The sequence below is a fragment of the Athene noctua genome, chromosome 1 (assembly GCF_965140245.1).
Source record: "Athene noctua chromosome 1, bAthNoc1.hap1.1, whole genome shotgun sequence".
NCBI classification, from domain to species: domain Eukaryota; kingdom Metazoa; phylum Chordata; class Aves; order Strigiformes; family Strigidae; genus Athene; species Athene noctua.
The window spans coordinates 178,018,583-178,036,329 of record NC_134037.1 but is presented as its reverse complement, the minus strand read 5'-3'; the positions used below and the strand labels follow the sequence as shown (position 1 = coordinate 178,036,329).

Here is a 17,747-nt window from a genome sequence, read left to right as displayed (position 1 = left end):
GCAGCTGGCGTTCAGCAGCCGACACTGTCAGAGGGAACATCTCGATGGCCGTCGCCTCAGCCTTGGCAGGAGAAGCAAGGCGAATGCAAATGCAGGCAAAACTGTGCACTGGCCAACTCACCAGCAGGAAAACACCCTTTAGCGGTATTTATCCTCTGTCTGCAGCTCCGGGGCAGGGGGCCACCACCTCCTCAGAGCAGAGGCTCCTAGGAAGGATGTCCGAAAAGCACTCACGGCCATCCTAGGAGGAACCTCTCTGCGCTTGGGAGGGACTCCTACAGACACTGTGGCACAGGAATTGCCCCCTCGGGGTAGCCTCCAGGACGATCCACCCTGGGGGGACGCAATGAGGGAAGGATGAACAGCTCCAGCAACGCCGGGTTTTCACACCTGCAGCTACCATAGCTTGGCGGTGCAACTCAGGGGAGAGCGCGGGCAGAGGAGCCCCCTGCGGAGCCCTCTCCCTGCAGCAGAGCTCGCCTGAATCCTACCTACCCCGATTCTGCTGGCTGACCTCACTCCAGCTTGCCCTGTTACTGCACCCTTGGGGTGAGGCAGGCGAAATAACGAGGTGCAGCTCCCCTCCTCTCCGGGCCGCCAGCAGACCCCGGCCAAAGACGGCTGCCGCCTCCCCGCCTCCGCTGCCCGCCAGCACGGCTCCCTCGAGGCGTTCGGCGACACCGTCCCTCGCAGCCGTTCTGCAGTCGGGCTTCACTAAAAATTAAAAAAAAAAAAAAAAAAAAAAAAAAAAATTACCTTTCCCGCCCACTCAGCGATGCTTTTGTCGAGGGAGAAAACCCCCAACAAACCCAAACCCCAAGCGCCAGCTCGGTGCCGCTGGCTGCGCTCCCCCGCAGCCCCCCCCGCTGCCCCCGGCTCGGCGGGAGCAGGTGCTCGGCGCTGCCGCTGCCGCCGCCCCAGGCCCGGCCCGGCCCCCCCCGCCCGCCGGCGGCACCTTGCGAGTCATCCCGGCCCACCCCCCCCGCTCCCCCGCCCCGGGCGGCCCTCGGGTGCCGCTTCCCATTTCACTTGGAGATATTTTCGGGTGGCAGGAGCCGCCTCGTCATTTCCGCCAGGAGAAAAAGACACCGGCGCGGCGGCCACCGCCGCGGAGAGCCGCGGGAGCCGGCGGGCAGAGCCGGGCAGAGCCGAGCCAGCCCCCCCCGCTCGCCGCTCCCCCTCCGCCGCCCGGGGACCGACCTCTCGGCGGGGCCGGCAGCCGCCGCTGCCCGCGGGTCCGCGGGGGCGGGAAGCGTCGGAGCGTGCCGCCGCCTCCTCCCCCTTCCTCCTCCTCCTCCTCCCCCTCCCCGCCGAGCCGGCAACATGAACTGAAATCCCCAGAGAGGCACAGAGGCGGCGAGCGAGCGAGCGAGCGGAGGCTAAGCGGGGATTTAGCGGCTCTCTCCTCCTCCTCCTCCTCCCCCCGCCGCCGCCGCCCGGGCTGCGGGCAGCGCGGTCCCGCCGCTCCGCACAGCCTCGCCCTCGCCCGGAGAGCGGCGGCCGCCCGCGCCCCTGAGCCCCCCATGGCCCTCATCATGGAGCCCGTCAGCAAGTGGTCGCCCAGCCAAGTCGTCGACTGGATGAAAGGTGAGGAGCGGCGCCGGGGCTGCGCGGTGACCCTCTTCCATCACCCACCCCCCCCCCGCCCCAGCAGTCCCCGCAGGTGCGGAGAGAGAGCTCCGCGGCTTCCCCCGCGCCGGCTCCCCCGGCCTTTCGGCTGGGGGGCGGGAAGGGAGGAGGGGGCCGTCGGGGCTGGGGCGAGGGAGCAGCGTGGGGGCCCCGGACTGCCCCGGGGTGTGGGGCCGCGCTCCCCCCTCCGTCCCCGGACGCGGAGGGAGGGGGCGGGCGGGGACCCCCGGCGACCCATAAAGCCGGGGGGCGGAGGCGGGGGGAAGGCGATGCTCGGGGAAACCGGGATGCTCCCGGGCGGCGACCGCGGTGTGGCGGTGGGGCTGCCCCCCACCGGCCCCAGCAGCGCGGGGATGAGAAGCGTGGCCGGCCGCTCCCGGCAGATGCGGTGCAAAATGACTCGTGGAATAAAAGTTTAACCTAACGTGGGGCGCTCGCCCGCGCGGGGGGGCAGGGATGCAGCAGCGCCCCGCGGGGGGGGGACCGGGGGGGCTCCGCAGGCGGCGGGGTCGGGGGGTCGGTCCGCGCCCGCGGGAGCGCCGGGGCTGCCCCCCCCCGCCCCTCCGGCCGGGCCGAGGGCACCCACACGTTAAGTGGGGGGGTAGGGGGTGGGGGTGCTGCGATCCCCGTCCCCAGGGGCGGCATTTAAAGATCCGTGATTTACATCAGCCTGGAAGAGTCCGCCGGGCTGACGTGTGTTTGTACTGCTGCCCTTCTCCTCCCGCTCCTCACCTGTCCTCCCCAAAATAAAGTCTAATGAGAATAAAATTTGGACTTTCTGGAAATGCTTTTCTTTTATTCTGTGTGCACCGACATGGCTTTGATACTGCAATTTAAAAAGGTCTTTCTGCGGTATGGGTTTTTGCTGTTATTACCTATAAGTCGGGCTGCAGCTGTGTTTTGAATAAATCACCATCTAGTATTATATATCTTTTTATAAAGATGGAATGACCGGATGGGTACAACTTTTGAACAACTGCTACATTGTGGGAGTTCTTTATAACATGCTGTATGCTACTAATGTGACAGTTTCATCATCCTTAAAATTTCAGGCATATAGCATATGTTTTCAGTTATTCAATCCTGGCATTTATAGCTGTCGAGTTATAATTATATTCAGTAACATACATAGTTTTGCTGTTTCTGAATCATTCTCAATCCATAGAATAATAATGAGTGATACTTCATACCCTAAGAAATTAGTAAATATTAATAAAAAACTTGAAGGAGCTACAGATGATCTGTATTAAAAGCAAACCCTTTTCAGCTTCAAAATGCTTTATTACTTTACTACAATTACTACAATTGCTTATTTAGATTTTCACATTTTTACTTTGGAAAAAAAAAATGTGTAGGAGTTTTTTTCAAATCAGTATCTGAGATACCTCCCCCATATTTTGGGAATGCAGAAAAAAAAAAATAAATTGCAGAGAGTGCATTTTTAAAACACTTCAAAAAAATAATACATCAAATACTTTTCATAAAGGACAGGTGAATTATGTTGCATACTCTATTTTTGTATTGCATCAGTATAAAGTCTGTTATTTAAAAACAACAGGCTGACTAAATGATAACATTAAAAATTGTGAGGTTAGGTAAAGGTTTGTGTTTATAAACCTGTGACTAACGCACAGAGCCGTAGATCTGTTTTTAAAACTAATTATGTGAACTTTACAAAAAAAGCGGTTACTGCAATTGTGCTTACTTTTTGGATTATGAAGCTTGGTTTTTAGTGTGTAACCTGTTTATTTTGGTGTGAATGCTTGATTGTCTCTCTGGAGTACTTTAATTTTTACTGAGCAAACACATATATGTTTCTTCAAGCTTTTGTTTCTTCATTTTGTATTCTGAGTTGCAGATGAAGCTTCATTTAGAGTGAGGTGCAAAGAGATAAAAGCACCTGCCTTTGACTAGCAGTGTTTGAGGAAAACCACCTAGATAGCCACTGTGGTTTCAGAAGTTGAGCCTGGAAATGAGTATGACCAGCAGCCATGGGCAAGTCTGATCCTGTCACATGGATCACACCTTGTCGAGTTCGGAGGAAGGATGGTAGTGGATAAGGGCAAGCGGTCTTGGCTGCAACAACTTCATTTTCCTCATTTATCATTGTAGTGTTGCAAATATTGTCACTGAAATCTGGCTGAAAAAATGTTCTTCTGCTGCTTTAAACATATTGTCTCCAACTAATTACATTTCTGAAATTCTCAAAAATAGCTTATTTGTGTTTTAAGAGGTACCCAAGACAGCTCAATGAGTAAAACGTGAACGTGTCTTTGTCATGAGAACTTTGGGGTGCGTGCATTTGTTGTCTTTGCATTAGCAGCAGTCATGTCTGGTTTGCATAAATTATATTAAACTTCAAGATGTGAGAATATTTTGCTGATTTACTGGGGTTATTTTACCGAATTATAAATGTTGAACTCGGTTTTAACCTCCTCCTTGAAGTAAGTGCCCTGCTATGTAATGTGCCTGCTCAGAGCAGCTCTGTAAAGAGCATTCTTCAAAATAGATTTCAATGTTCAAAGCAAAATCTCTCCCGAAAAAGGAAAATCCTACTGTTTAACATTGTTTACAGTTATCTGAAAGTAAGGGGAAATGAAACACTTCAGATTTTATTGCTCTCAGTGTTTTAGTGATGGTCTTGTGGGTATGACCTGAACTTTGCAATAAAAGGCCCCGGCTGGAATTCTTTATTTAGGCAAAAGAGCCATTACCTCAGTGGCATTTTGTTCAGGCCCGATGCTTTATCACTGCTGTAGTATTAAAGGATATGAAAACTGAAGTATTCCTGCTCAAAAGTGTTAGATGAACGTGCTGAGCTCTGGTATGGATGGCTGGATAGGGAGCAGGCTTAAGACCGTGGGTCTTCATGGAATAAATACAGTCTTTCCAATGTCTTCTCGTTTTTTAATTCCTTGATATACATAGTTGGCCTATGGATCCTTTAATTGCCTATGGACTCTAATGCTGCTGAGATACAGAATTGTACCTGGAATTGGTTACGCAAATAAGTGACTACTAAAATTTCGACCTATGAAAATGTGTCCAATGAGAAGTTGTGGACCAAAGCACCAGTTAAAACTTTGCAAATGAAAAGGACAAAAGGAGCAGAGCCTGTGTCAGCATATGAGTTTTTGTATGGTTTCAAATGAACCCACTGACAGAAGATTAACTGTCATAGAACTAGAAAAAGAGCAGTTCAATTAGCTCATCTCTCCCACAGGATGGCATATTGTATGTGGAGGATAAAATGAATATTTAAATTGAATCAAACTGTGTATTATTTTGCTTTTCATATATTTAGTACTCATTTTAAAGGCCCTGCATGGATCAGTGAGCTGAAACTGTGTCAATCACCTCCTCTGCCTCCCCTTTGGAAGACATGTGTGGATTCCACTGCCGTGTTACAAGACGTTGACATGTTGCATAGGCGAGCGCCGTCGAACGTCATGGCTTTCACTGACTCAGGAAGGGAACATGTCAGATGTGGTTTTGATTTCTGAGGTGCTGCGAAAACTCATAGAAACGCAATTACTTTTCAAACATGAGGATTTTTTAACAGGGTCTTTTAACTTCTTTTGTCTGAGGTTGTTTATAATGGCTGTAGTTTGATAGGGAATTGCTGCTTTTAACAATATTCTAATTCAGTACCAATGTTTGAATGGCAGAATCTGTTAGAAAAGACAACCCACCTGGAAAAAGCGTATTAGTTTATCTAACAAAGCTTAAATATTTATTTTTTGCTTGCTGAATGGCAGCTCATATAGCTTATGCTAAGCTCATACAGCTTAAACTGTTGTAATGGTAGTCATACTCAAGAAGCTGATGTCTGAGGCATGGACTCGCTCTAAAGGATTCTAATCCTAAGGGATGGGGGCTTTTTGCCTTTATGAAGTCTACTCTACTAGCGTTTAGAAGGATGTAACTATTTTGAAGGACTGGGGGAAGAGAAGGAGAAACATGAATGTGCTAGCAAAGTGAAAGCAGAGTGCAGAAGTTCCCCGTTTGGATGAATGAATATTACATGGATTTAAGAATGTGTTTCTGTCTGCTCCTTACATACAGCAGTTCATGGCCATTTTCAGTAGAGTATGTCTTTGCATGGAGTTGTCACGGGATGCCGACAACTGTGCTTCACTTTCTGTAACAGGAATTACATGTTATTCTTCAAGAAAACGCAAGAGTTTGCGGGAATGGTCTGAAATGAAAGACTCTAATGCTTAATAATGATTTTAACAAAATGTTGCCATGGGGATTCTTTTGCTTCTGTTCCTTCACGTGCAGAACCCTAGGATTTCTGTGGCAACACCCAGGTCCTGCTGCAGTTCCTGAACCATTAGGTAGCAGCAGGGAAGTTCATCAGTGAAGGTACAAACCTTCTCCCAGCACTAGGATCTAGCAGATGGATTTAGGTCTTAGAGGCAGTTAAGGATGACTCCTGTATTCAAGGTATCAGACCTACCTCATTTGTTGCATTAGCTTTCTCTGAAGAAGACTATGTAATGGACAGGGTTCAGGAGAGAGCTTTTTCTGGAGCATAGGCCAGACTGTAGTGCTACAAAGTCCTGTGAGCATCTACTTCATGGTAGAGAGGAGGTGTGCTTGCACGTATGTATCTCATTTCGGGCTTTCATTTTTGTCAATCTGTTGTTTTTTTTTTTTTCAATGGCTTATTGAGTTAAAGTTGCTTTCTTACGCTCCTTGCCTACATATTGCTTTTGGTAGGGCCCTTAACAAATGTGACTATTAGAAATAATATGGAAAAGGCTGAGTTGTCTCAGGGAAACAAAAGCTGCATATTTAAGAGTGTGAAAAATGCTTGGATTCTGAAACTAGTTCCTTGTGAAGTTTGTGTAGATGACTGATGAGCTGCAGAATAGTCATCAACTTGAATAGTCATTGCTAAGTGCCATATATGGAATAGATCAGGTGTTTTAAAATTAGTCAGCATTAAAACTTCTTTTTTCTCACAAGAAAAGCAAACAAATTTTGCAGTATCAGAGGGTACATGTAGTATTCCATTAGCTTTGAAGTGATGCTTAGAAGGAGTTATGACTTTTACTGTAAAGTCTACCAAGAAAAGCGGTGGCAAAGCTGTGGAAAAATATGAAATAGTGCCATAGTTGGAGCTTAATTTCGATCAACTCCTAAACTTTAAAATTTATAGATCGTTACTTCATTTGCAAGAATGTAATACGAATTTCAGTAGGACAAGTTGGGGGTCTCTCTGGAGAGGGTAGTTTGCTTGAAGATGGATAGTCAAGAGCAAAACTGTGATATTCCAAACTTTAGTTTTAAGGACTCTGACTTTAAAACTGTAGTGAAAGCAGCGCTTGGAAGATCTCTCTCATTAGCTTGTTTATTTTTCCTGTGGATCTCTCACTTTTTGCTTGCCCTTCTGACATTAGGAGTTTAAGCAGTATCAATGGCCACCACATCAGTCACGGTGATGTGTTTTAGGTCATCTTGGTCTGGGATTAGCAAACCTCTCCTGCCATTGTTTATCAGCAGAAAATGAAACTGCAGTTGAACCGGGGATGTGACAAAGCCTAACAGCCCTGGTGTTGCCATAGCAAATGCAATGTTACATAAGCAGTCACTCTGCAAATAATTCGCGCAGCCAAATTTTAAGCATTATATGAGAATTCATTTCTAAATTAGTGATCTTTTTTGGGAGGGAGCTTTCCTAGATGAGCTGATCTCACTTGCTACCGAAATTAATGTGCTAGTTGTGAAGCTCTTTTAACACTGCCCGTTTACACCTTTATTTTGTTTGAACATATTGTTCTGTTTCTGAAACATCTGTTAGTTTAAATATGTCCTCACAATATGTTTTCTCAAGTGTTTTTTTGCAACAGTTCAGCGAAGCTCTATATTCTGGTCTTACTCAGATTTATTTGCACACTGCAGTATTAAACCAAGAAATTTACAACGTTTTCTGGTTAATGGGTGTCAAAAATTTTGCAAGGCAGTGATATAAACTAGATCACTCTTCAGATGAGAGTTCTGAAATATATATACAGATGTATTTTTGGAATCTTTGCAAGTAGTTGTCTTTTAGTGCTTCATCAGTAATAAAACAGGCAGTTTTATCTTCTAAAACCCAAATTGGTAAATGGTCTAGCCTTTATGTCTGATCCTCAGAAGTGTAGGTACCGTTTAAGTTACTGTAGCATTTGATCTTACTGTATTTCTCAGAGTCAGATAGTAGTATTTGTTACTGGTTTCCAGAGGAATAGGGAAAAGCTGAGAATATCCTTTGTCTGTAGCCTTGCATTCAAAGATGCAACCAGGAGAAAGAGAAGGCTCATTCCTCAGGCTTCCTTGTGATGTAGATGCTGGTTTTTTTTTCTGTTTTTCAAGAAGTTACCAGTTCCTCACTAAATCATAGGATAAGTGTATGAATGATGACCTGTAGCAAGCATTTACCTTTAGCATGATAACTTAGCTTTAGATTTCTAGGTCTGAATAAAAAAACCCTGTGCTATTGTCACACTTACTACTTAAATTATTTACTTAATGAAACCTTTAAACATTCAGTTTACAAGCCGAATAGTTATCAAGACAATTGCTGTAGGATAAGGATTCCCAAATACCTTACTAAAAAAAAAAAATCCAATCATGCAAGGGCCATGTAGTGAAACTAGATATGCCACATTTTCTAAAAAGGTGAAGTAGGAAGTTGGAGGTGAGTTGCATTTTTCAGGAGGACAAATTTTGGGGTCCCAATATTAGGCCCATGTTATAGCGAAAATGCAGAGGAAAGCAACTGCCATGTGAACCTACTTGCAGCAGTGTGCAGGGAGTTTATATCTGCTTGTGGGACAGTTGGACCTAGCAGGACATCTGCTCTTAAATTTAAAATAGTTGACTGTCCAAGAGCAAGCGTCTGCTGCTCCTCATAATACTCCTTTCCAGCAGTTGAAGGGTGAAGGGCTGGAAGATACAGGTCCATTGGTCTGGTGCACCCAAGATCTGGAATGCTGCATGAGCATTCACTCATACACACGTTTCGCCCTCACTGTATATGGGGGTTAGCAGATGTCTGATAAATGAAACAAATTTTTCCCTTGAGGTTTCCAGTGCAGGCATTTCTCTTAGGCAAAGGAAATTCAGTATAACAAGTCATTTTAAAGCACTGGAGGCTTGAAAGTCTAGCCCCTTTTGTTCTGCTTATCTGCCAAATAATATTATCTTTGAGAAAATAGCTGTGAGTATGATCTTGTAGGGTGCTTGGCATTTCTAGTTTATCCTTTAAGGTAGAAATTTAGGGCACTTGGTACATCAGATGAAGTGCCTAGAACAGTAATTTCAAAGTGTTTGGCCTTACATGATTAACATCTGCTACTGTACCATATGGTGGGAATTTCCAAGTAAAGTGTTAATTAATATATGAGTGTACCAGAGTAAGCCGTAATTAAACTATATTCAGCTGAAGAGTATTATTTTAATACAGTGGGATGCAAAGTGCTATACTTTTGTATTATACCTTTTCTGTTGTGTGAAGAAGAGGGCAAAAACTTGATGAGAATTAATTGAGCCTTTAATTTAAAGGTTCAAGTAGCTTTTTTACATAAATGGTTTAAGACTCACATCAGCATCAAACATCCATTGATTTAAGTGTAACAGGGTCTTTGGTAATGCTGAATTTTTGATTGTGGATGCTGTGGATACTCCTCTGGTAGGATTTTACTGGTGCCCGTTGTGGGTGACCAGTGCATGTCCAGCTGAGCTGGGCAAGCATATAAGCCATTTTCACATAACTTTGGATATTGCTGATGGGACTATACATGTGTCACTTGGTCTAGTACCACTGATAGAATGAAATCTTTCTGTGGAAGCTGGCCAGAATGGTCTGGAGGAATGTTGGGGTGGGAGATAGGGGTGTGCTTGAGTGTGGGTAATGCTAGAGCCTCCTCTTTGGCCCTCTTGTATTTGGAAGGATGAACATACCCATGGATAGTGCTGAGCTGCTGGCTGGGTCACCTCTAAGGGCTCTTCTGTCCCACAGAGCATGATTGTCAGCCATATAGAAGTTTGTAATATTACTGGTTTTGTTAAAGTGTAAAATTTATTTTTAGTTTGGCCAGATCCACCAGTTGCCAATAGCTACAGCTATAAATGACCTATTTTAAAATAGATTCTTCTTCCCTTGCCTCCCCTCCTTCTCTCTTTCCTTTCTCTCCTGATAATCTTCACATCAATAAGAAGGTGAAGAAAACCTTCCTCTGCATAATGAGGCCAGGTAGATATAGGTGGGACATGCCAGTGTTGTCTGAGTAATTCACCAGATGGCATTCTTCCCTCTGAGTCAACACTGAAACCCTTTATGAGAATGACAAAAGACCTTAGTGTTTTTAGTGAGATGTCAACCTGAAATCTTGACCAGGTGTGGTTGCTGAAGGCTCGCTGACACATTCTTCATAATAGTGGGAGAGTTAATTAGCATCCTGATTAAATTCCCTGTTAATAATTAAAATCTTTGTAACTGGATTCCCCTCGTTGATATCCATTACTGACATGTGCCTACCTTAATTTCTTTACTTGCTTTGTAGTTTTATTGGTTGCTTTCACACAGTTGATACTTTTATTTGCAAGGTACAGTGCCATTCTTGCCCTCCTTTTGCTTCAGATTTTCAAGAAATACTGGTGGAGGGACCTGTTGAATGCAAAGTAGAAGCTGCCCTCTGAAAAAACACCTTATGTTGTATAAAGTCAACTATTGTGAATCTACACTTGTCCTGCTTTGTGTACACCAAACAAATAACAATTTTCTTCTTGATTGGTCTGATTGAAGTGTGACTGAAGTATGGGGTGAAATATCCAAAAAGTACCTTCTTGAGTGTTCAGCATTGGTTGACTACTGGCTGGCTTGTTTATTGTTACTTTGTTGTTATGGATAGAATGATGTGTCTTTGTTTCCATCTCTCTTAAGAGGTTAAGCACAGCTCTTTTTGGTAGACTTTGTTTTATTATAGATAATACAAAAAAAAAATTACAAATTTGTTAGTGTGGTTTTGTAGTCTGCTTCTACTTGTTTTGAAAACTTTCTGTAAGTGAAAGGTGATGAAGTAGTCATTACTGCTTTTCAGAAAGGTGTTTATTGCTCTTTTCAAATATTGCGGTCTTCAGATATTTATAAATAAAACTATCTATATGTTATTTTAACCTAGCATGTGGAGGCTTATTGTATAAATTTCTCCATATGCTTTTTAGCATTGTCTTGAGTGTTGTGCCTCACAAGTCCTCTTGAAAATACCTGTGATCAGTAATTTCACTGTTGGGTACTAGACTTCAAAATAAGACGTAGTTTCCATTACTTTACCCGTTACTTCATTGTATGCTTTAAACCTTATGGATCTTAGCTATTTAATGCACTCTGTGGTCAAAATCCTATTTCTGGAGCCTTAATCTTTGAATCCAAGGGCACAGTGTAGGGTGAATAATTTGTCATGCTCTGCATATGGATTTGAGAGAGAGGGTCAGCCTGGAAGTGGAATCATCACACATAAGAAATTTCCATGTTAGTGTCAGTCTGAATGTTTGAAGGAAGGAAGACAGTTTATCATTAGAAAAATAAGAAAGTTAGGTATATGACAGGGTCCCCTGAGAACAAATAAACTATTTTTTTTTTTAAAGGACTGGATATTTCATCGCCTTCAAAGGATTGTTTTTAAATGTCTGCTTTAGCAAATTACATTACTGCCATAGCATTTGAATGCCTGCATGAGTTACAGTGAAGCTACCCATAGCAGCTACAGAAAGTAAAATGGTGTATATGCAATTATGAAACTTCTGTATTCCTAATATTAGCACATTTTCTTGTGTGTTTTTTATTAACTTTTAAATAAAGAATTTGGTATTCCTGGTAACTACCTTGGCTTGAATAAGACAGCTGAAGAGTCATGACAAAGATAACGAAGGAGTGCTAGCCATCTCCCTGATGGAGATTTCAGTATTTGAGATGGTCTTACCAGCTGGCTGACCCAAGCTCTTGGGAAAAACAAAACACTTTGTGCAAGACAAAAAAAAAAACTTTTCTATGAAAACATACCTCATGTACTATGTAGCATTCTCTAGGTGAATAAAAGATGAAATTTGTTGTGGAAGGCTAAAGGTAATTTCAGTTACTGAAAGTTTACTTACAAAGAACTCACTGATTTTCTGCTTGTGCTGTCTTAAGTCAATAAAAACCTTTTCTGTTACTTATTTGGACATCATGTAGTTTCTCTCTTCTATCCTAACCATTGTCCCTCAGCTCACTGTAAGCCATACTGACCTATTCAATTATGAATTGGAGGTAACTAACGCTAATGAGATATGAATGAGTAAACCTGAACAGACTGGACAATTAGTGACTGCTTCTGGTGGTATTATCGGATCATAGGGGTTTATCTGTTTTCCTGAGACCATTGCGTTCCAAAGCAGGGTGCAGCGGTGTGCTTTAGGTGGCTGCCTGGGCATCTGAATGCTGAGGATTGTAGGACAGTGTCTTGAGTCTGCAGGATACCCTGTCCTGGATGTTTTTCACCTCTGCAGATCTGTGCAAATTCCTGTTCAGAGGAGTGAGTGCTCTGTGTAATAGAATAACTGAAAATAGAACTTTGATCTACGACATGTTCCTTGAAAATACCAAAAATTAACTAAAAATTTTCTTTTTGAAGATAAAGCTGAATAAAAACTTTGCTGCCCAGTCCCTTATAAAAAAATAATTACCCTTATTTGAGAAAATGTTTGATTTTCAGTTGATAATTTATTGCAGGCTGTGGTGAGAATGGTGACATTTTAGATCCAAAGGAAAAATGAACGTGCTCATAATACTTCAATTGCATATGTATGAAATTAATTCAACTAACAGGCAGAATTAAATAACATCTAGGAATTGTAATATTGTCTTGTTATTTTTGTTAGATTTCCTCTCTCTGTCTAGGTTCAGTAGCATGGTCTACCTCTTACAAGGTAATTGACTTGTATTTATCCTAAGAATTAAAACTGTAAATCTTAAGCATGTACCCTCTTGCTTAGTGCTCTCAAATACTGTAAGGAGTTTCCTGAAGAATACTGTTTTGATAAATCTTACTAAATCAAAATTCACCTGAAGAAAGAATTAAAATGAGACCTCTGAAGGAAAAGATTGATGTGTGTCAGGATTTAGTTTCAGTGATAAAATTGTTTCTGAAATTACAAATATATCTAATTTACTTTTCTTTTGGTAGAATCTTTGAATGTGTTATGGCAGTTCACAAAGTTTTAGCCCAAAGTTTTTGAATTCAAAGCATCTCAGTAGTCAAATGTTTTAACTGTATACCCTAGAAAGAAAATGGCTTCCAGATTACAGTATTTTAAAAATGAGCAAATAGTGAGAAATAGCTTTTTAGTGCCATGATTAGGTATTTAAATCTCAAGAGGTTATTTGTTTTTGTTTACTGCTCACTACTTTAGGATTTTTCTGTCAGCTGTGGAACAGCACAAAATGATAAACTGTAAATGGTTTAATGGTGAAAATCAGTCATCAGTGTTGAGAAAAATAAGTCTGTGTAGCTCCTCTAGAAGAAAGTAATGGAGCACCATAAGAACAATTGACTTGAATGAACTTTTGATGAGTTCTTAAATGTGTACCCTTTAAAATTATTATCATGTGACAGATGGGAGTAAACTAGCTAGGAGTTCAGAGAGGTTGGATAAGGCCAGCTATAAAGAGTTGTCTGTTTGGGGGGGGGGTGTGTGTTTTCTCCCCTTTTTTTTCTCCCTTCCCTTAGTGTCTTTTTGCTGTGGCATATATGACTTTAAGTTTGCTCTGTGTGCTTTAATACAATTGCTTTGTTTAGTCAAATGAATGTTTTGTTTTGTTTTGAATTTTATCTTTTGTTTTTAGCATTAAATGTGCATATTTAATTAGGATATGTTATTAAAGATTAGATTCTCACAATGGGATGTGTGCCAGCTCTTGAAATGAAGTCATGCTTGTCAGGAGATAGTAAATAATAAGCTTAGTAAGGTTTAAAAGATGTGTCTTGCAAAACATTAGCCCCTGTAATGAGTGCAAAGTGGCAACAGCACATAAATATCAATTGTTTTTCTCCAGTGGATCCGTTCAAATATGAGTTTTCTTAATTTGAATTAAATTTTCTTCTGCCAGTTTAATGAAACAAGCAAGAAGGGATGTTTGTCTTTTGAGAAACCACAGTTTCCCATCCCAGAACAATGACTTGTTTTGAACTGAAGGGGAACAATTGGACATTCATACAATATCTTGTAATCTCTATTCCCAAAACCATGTTAAAAATAAGAAACTGCTGTCCAGTGAATCCCCATTTAGTGTAAGGAGGAGTCTTGGATTCCCATCTTTGCTTTCGGGACTGTCTATATTTTGTTCTTAATTTTATCCAGAATCTTTTAATCCTCCTGGGAGCAAGGGTTTAGAGCATAAAGTTCTCTGTGCTGTTAAATACCTTGAGCATCCTGGCTGGTGTGCCCAGGGTGGCATTGGCAAGAACAGGATTTGGAGACAAGGATGGGTCTGTCTCCGTCCTAATTTGATTAGACAAAACTGTCTGCAATCATGCCCTGAAAGATTAAGAGCGGCTTTTGATGACTGTAGTCCTAAATACAGGCATCTGATTTCTGTCTTTAAGTGCATGAATGTCTCTGCGGCCCTGGGCAGAGTAACTCCTCTGCTAATAATCTGTTCAGTGGGTTTTTCATCGAAGTTTCTGATGTGTCCCCTGGCCGCCGTGGGAGAAGGAGACACTGGCATAGTCCTTCTTCAGGGTGCACCTCTAGCCTGAAGCAAGGGAGGAAGTGGGGACAGTATGCTGGGATACAAATGTATGATGCAGAGAGTAGAAAAAAGGCGTACTATGCATATACACATATTCTGAGTCACTTCTGGTTTATGTTACATTCTTTTTTTCATTTTTTAAGTTATATTTGTAACATTTTTCAAATTTCAAATGTGTAAAATAAGTGTTTGACTCAGGAGCCATGTGGTTATGAGATGTAACCCTGGGAAAGAGAAATTGCCTTTAATAATGAGCAAATATTTCACTTAGGTTATTAAAAGGAAAACAAACCCAACGAGTAATGAAGAAAACTCCTGTATTTAGTAATGTGGGGATGCTTACCAAGTAACCAAAACCTCTAGTATCTGATGCTTAAACTAAGTAGGCATTATGCAAAGTAACAGCAAATTGCTGTGGGTACCATGCTGCTAAAAGCACTACTTTTGCCTGTCACACAAAACTTACGTACTCAATACTGGAAGGCCTTAAAAAATCCTACATTTCATTTTGTAAGGAACTCTTCTCCCACATGTCTGAACAAAATTATAGAAAATGGTTCTTTATACTGCTGATTTTTTTCCCATGTGCGTCTGGACGCTCTGTATTGTTTGCTTTACTGGGGAGTTACCCGTATTTCAGCAGCAGGTGAAGTGGCTGCTTGTCACCCACTGCACTGCAAGTCCTCGAGCTCCTCCTCATTACAGGGGAGGGAGAAGGTTAAATGCCTTGTGTCATCTCTACTTTTAAGTGCACCGAAGCATTTCTAACTGACTGGCTGCTTTTTTTTAATGAAAGAAATTTGTCTTGTAACAGCTTTATATGCCCAGCTAATTAAAACCACTCCATTATATTACTCTCCATATATCCTCTTTGGTAGGCAGAAATTGTTTGCTCTTTGACAGATTCATTTCTTGTTGATGTTTGTTTTGTAGGAGCTGCTGCCTTGGACCTCTATAACTTAGAAATAATAAGGCATTAAGGCATTTTATATATTGGAAAATACAAGGATTTGTTAATCATTAACACAGAAAACATTTTCAGTCTTGTTTAACATCATAAACTACAGTTTGTTTTGCGTGTGTAAATGCCTCAGCTTTATGGCAAGACTAAGTTGAGCAACATTTAGTTTGATACACGAAGCTTGGGAATGTATTTTAAATAAAGAAATCATTACAACACGCTATGCCTTTGTTAGCCACCTTTTTAAAAGCTGTCAGGCAGGAAAAATGCCTTTTTTTCGTGAAGAGGTGGGATTGTTTGTACTTTCTGAGGCACACAGAGTTGGTTGATGCCCTTCAGATTATTTGAAGCCTTGTATGTTTTTCCAGTGGTCTCCTCGTTGCAGCACTTTCATTTTATCCATATGGATCTAAGTGTGCACAGGTGGGACTTGAAGACTGCCATGCTGCCTGTCACTCCTGATTGGAGACCTGGAGGTCTGAGGAACTTCGCCCAGCTGGGATTCCAGATCGGCTGTTGAGATGGATCCACCTTCTAAACAAATCATGCATATCCTGCTTTTCCTCCTATCTTTTTCTTGTGCCAAAAGCTGTGGGGTGGACTGAGGATTAACAACCCCATTAACTTTTGTCCCAGCAGTCAAGCAATCCCTTGACAAATTCTGTGGTGGTCATGTTGGTGTAGATTCGGTAGCACATTGAAAAAGAAAAAGTCATTATTAGTGTCTTAAAATTTCACAAATGAAGTTTCTATTCAGTATATTGTTGCTGAGTCTCTTGACCAAACAAGTTGGGTTCTTTCTGCAAATACAAGAGTCATAAAAATGAAGACCAACCACCCTCACCTCCCCAAAAGGCAGGGATGAAGAGTGGCTTGAGTAGGCACCTTTCTTCATTCCTAAGTAGAGAATCATTCACTAAGGATGTTACAGCCTGAATGGCACAACAGAAAAGGTCAAGTATTGTGTAGGTTATTTGAAGGGAGAGATCTGGTAACCAAATGATAATTGCACACGCCCTTGGCTGAGCAGTAGAAGCCGTCACAGTTTGCCATCTGGTTCACCATTATTCTGACTGAATGTAGGAGGGGAGAGAGTGTTTGTAATTCATAACACGGTATTTTGGGAGATGCTGGATGTTGGAAGCCAACTGGACGGGTGTCTCTTTCTTGTCTTAGGCTCTATAAAATGTAGGCCCTGTATGACCTAGTTTGTAGGAGGATATTTTGTATGGATAGAAGGAAGAGCACTGAAAGTTTTTGTTTTATTTAATAGGAAACCCTTCAGTGTAAAATTTCTGCCTGCTATAAACGATAGGTCTGCTTTGATCTTGCACAGTGCTTATCACTGTTACAATGATAAGGGAGACACTACCAAACAAATCAGTGCTGATGAAAAATAAACACACACCACCAAACCTTATTTCAGAAGCTCCTTGAAGCTGTATGAGAAATATCAGAGCTCTGACAAAATACTGATATATGGCATTGCTGTGGATATGGACTGGATCTGCATGCCATTTGTTACAGGGGCGGGAGGGGCTTCAGTACATATTGCTCAGTAAGTTACCAGTTATGAGTCAGGTCATAATAGGACTTCAAGGATTGTTAAAAGTGCTCTACAGATAAGATTAATAGATCATTTGGTGAGTCTGTATAGTATATTTATGTGTTAAAACAAGCTCAAAACGTCAGTTGAGGTCCTGAAGTGTACTCATTATTAATAATCATAGTAAATACTGACATTCTTATAAGCTCTTGCTTTCATTTGCACCGGTGTTTGTGATAAACTTTTAAAGGAACGTTTTCATGGATATTTATGGACTTTCTCAAGGAAAATTTGAAATTACATCATCTTACAGTTTGAGACTAAGCCATTTCTGCCTTTGAGTTTGCATAAAAGAATTGATGACATTAAAATATCAAGACTGGTAGGAAAGGAAGCATAACACAGAAATTATAGAAAACCAAAGTAACTAATGTAATGTGTCTTGAATAAGCTATGCACCATTTTTCATAATGGTAAAATATTATGAAAAATGCTGATGGAATTTGCCACACATCAAGGCAGATCACAGGGAAGAGCAGGTAGAGACGCTTTTATGCTTTTGGTAGAGGGACTAAAAGAAGGTGTTCCCTGGCTCTCGCTTTGGCAGTTACTCGTACAGTTACTGGTGGGAGTGCTGAGCTCCTGATGCACAAGCCCAGTCAACTGATGTGCCATGGCTGCCAGTAGCGGCTCTGTGGCCGTGCAGGGGCAGTGCTGGTGCGAAGCTGCCAGCGGGCCCAGGGAGGCATCTCTTGCTGTAAAAGCCTGTGCATCTTTGCAGCATTCATGGGTTATTAATGTGCTCACTGGGGATGAAATTACCTGGCATG

The 17,747-nt window shown here is 42.2% G+C and overlaps 1 protein-coding gene and 1 long non-coding RNA gene across 10 annotated transcripts in view; one reads left to right on the top strand and one right to left on the bottom strand.

Annotated features, from left to right (window-relative positions):
- Window positions 1–254: 254 nt before the first annotated feature.
- On the bottom strand, window positions 255–1,282 carry LOC141960539 (uncharacterized). The gene is made up of 3 exons (XR_012633666.1): window positions 1,201–1,282; window positions 496–714; window positions 255–333 (listed from the first exon to the last, which is right to left on the bottom strand). It is a non-coding gene; the product is annotated as an uncharacterized LOC141960539 (long non-coding RNA).
- Window positions 1,164–17,747, top strand: part of CNKSR2 (connector enhancer of kinase suppressor of Ras 2) — a 223,420-nt gene continuing 206,836 nt past the window's right edge. For all 9 annotated transcript variants that reach the window (XM_074906110.1, XM_074906092.1, XM_074906062.1 and 6 more), the window contains exon 1: window positions 1,164–1,587. In XM_074906110.1, coding sequence (XP_074762211.1) covers window positions 1,524–1,587 — 64 coding nt within the window. In that variant the 5' untranslated portion in view covers window positions 1,164–1,523. The remainder of the gene's footprint in view (window positions 1,588–17,747) is intronic.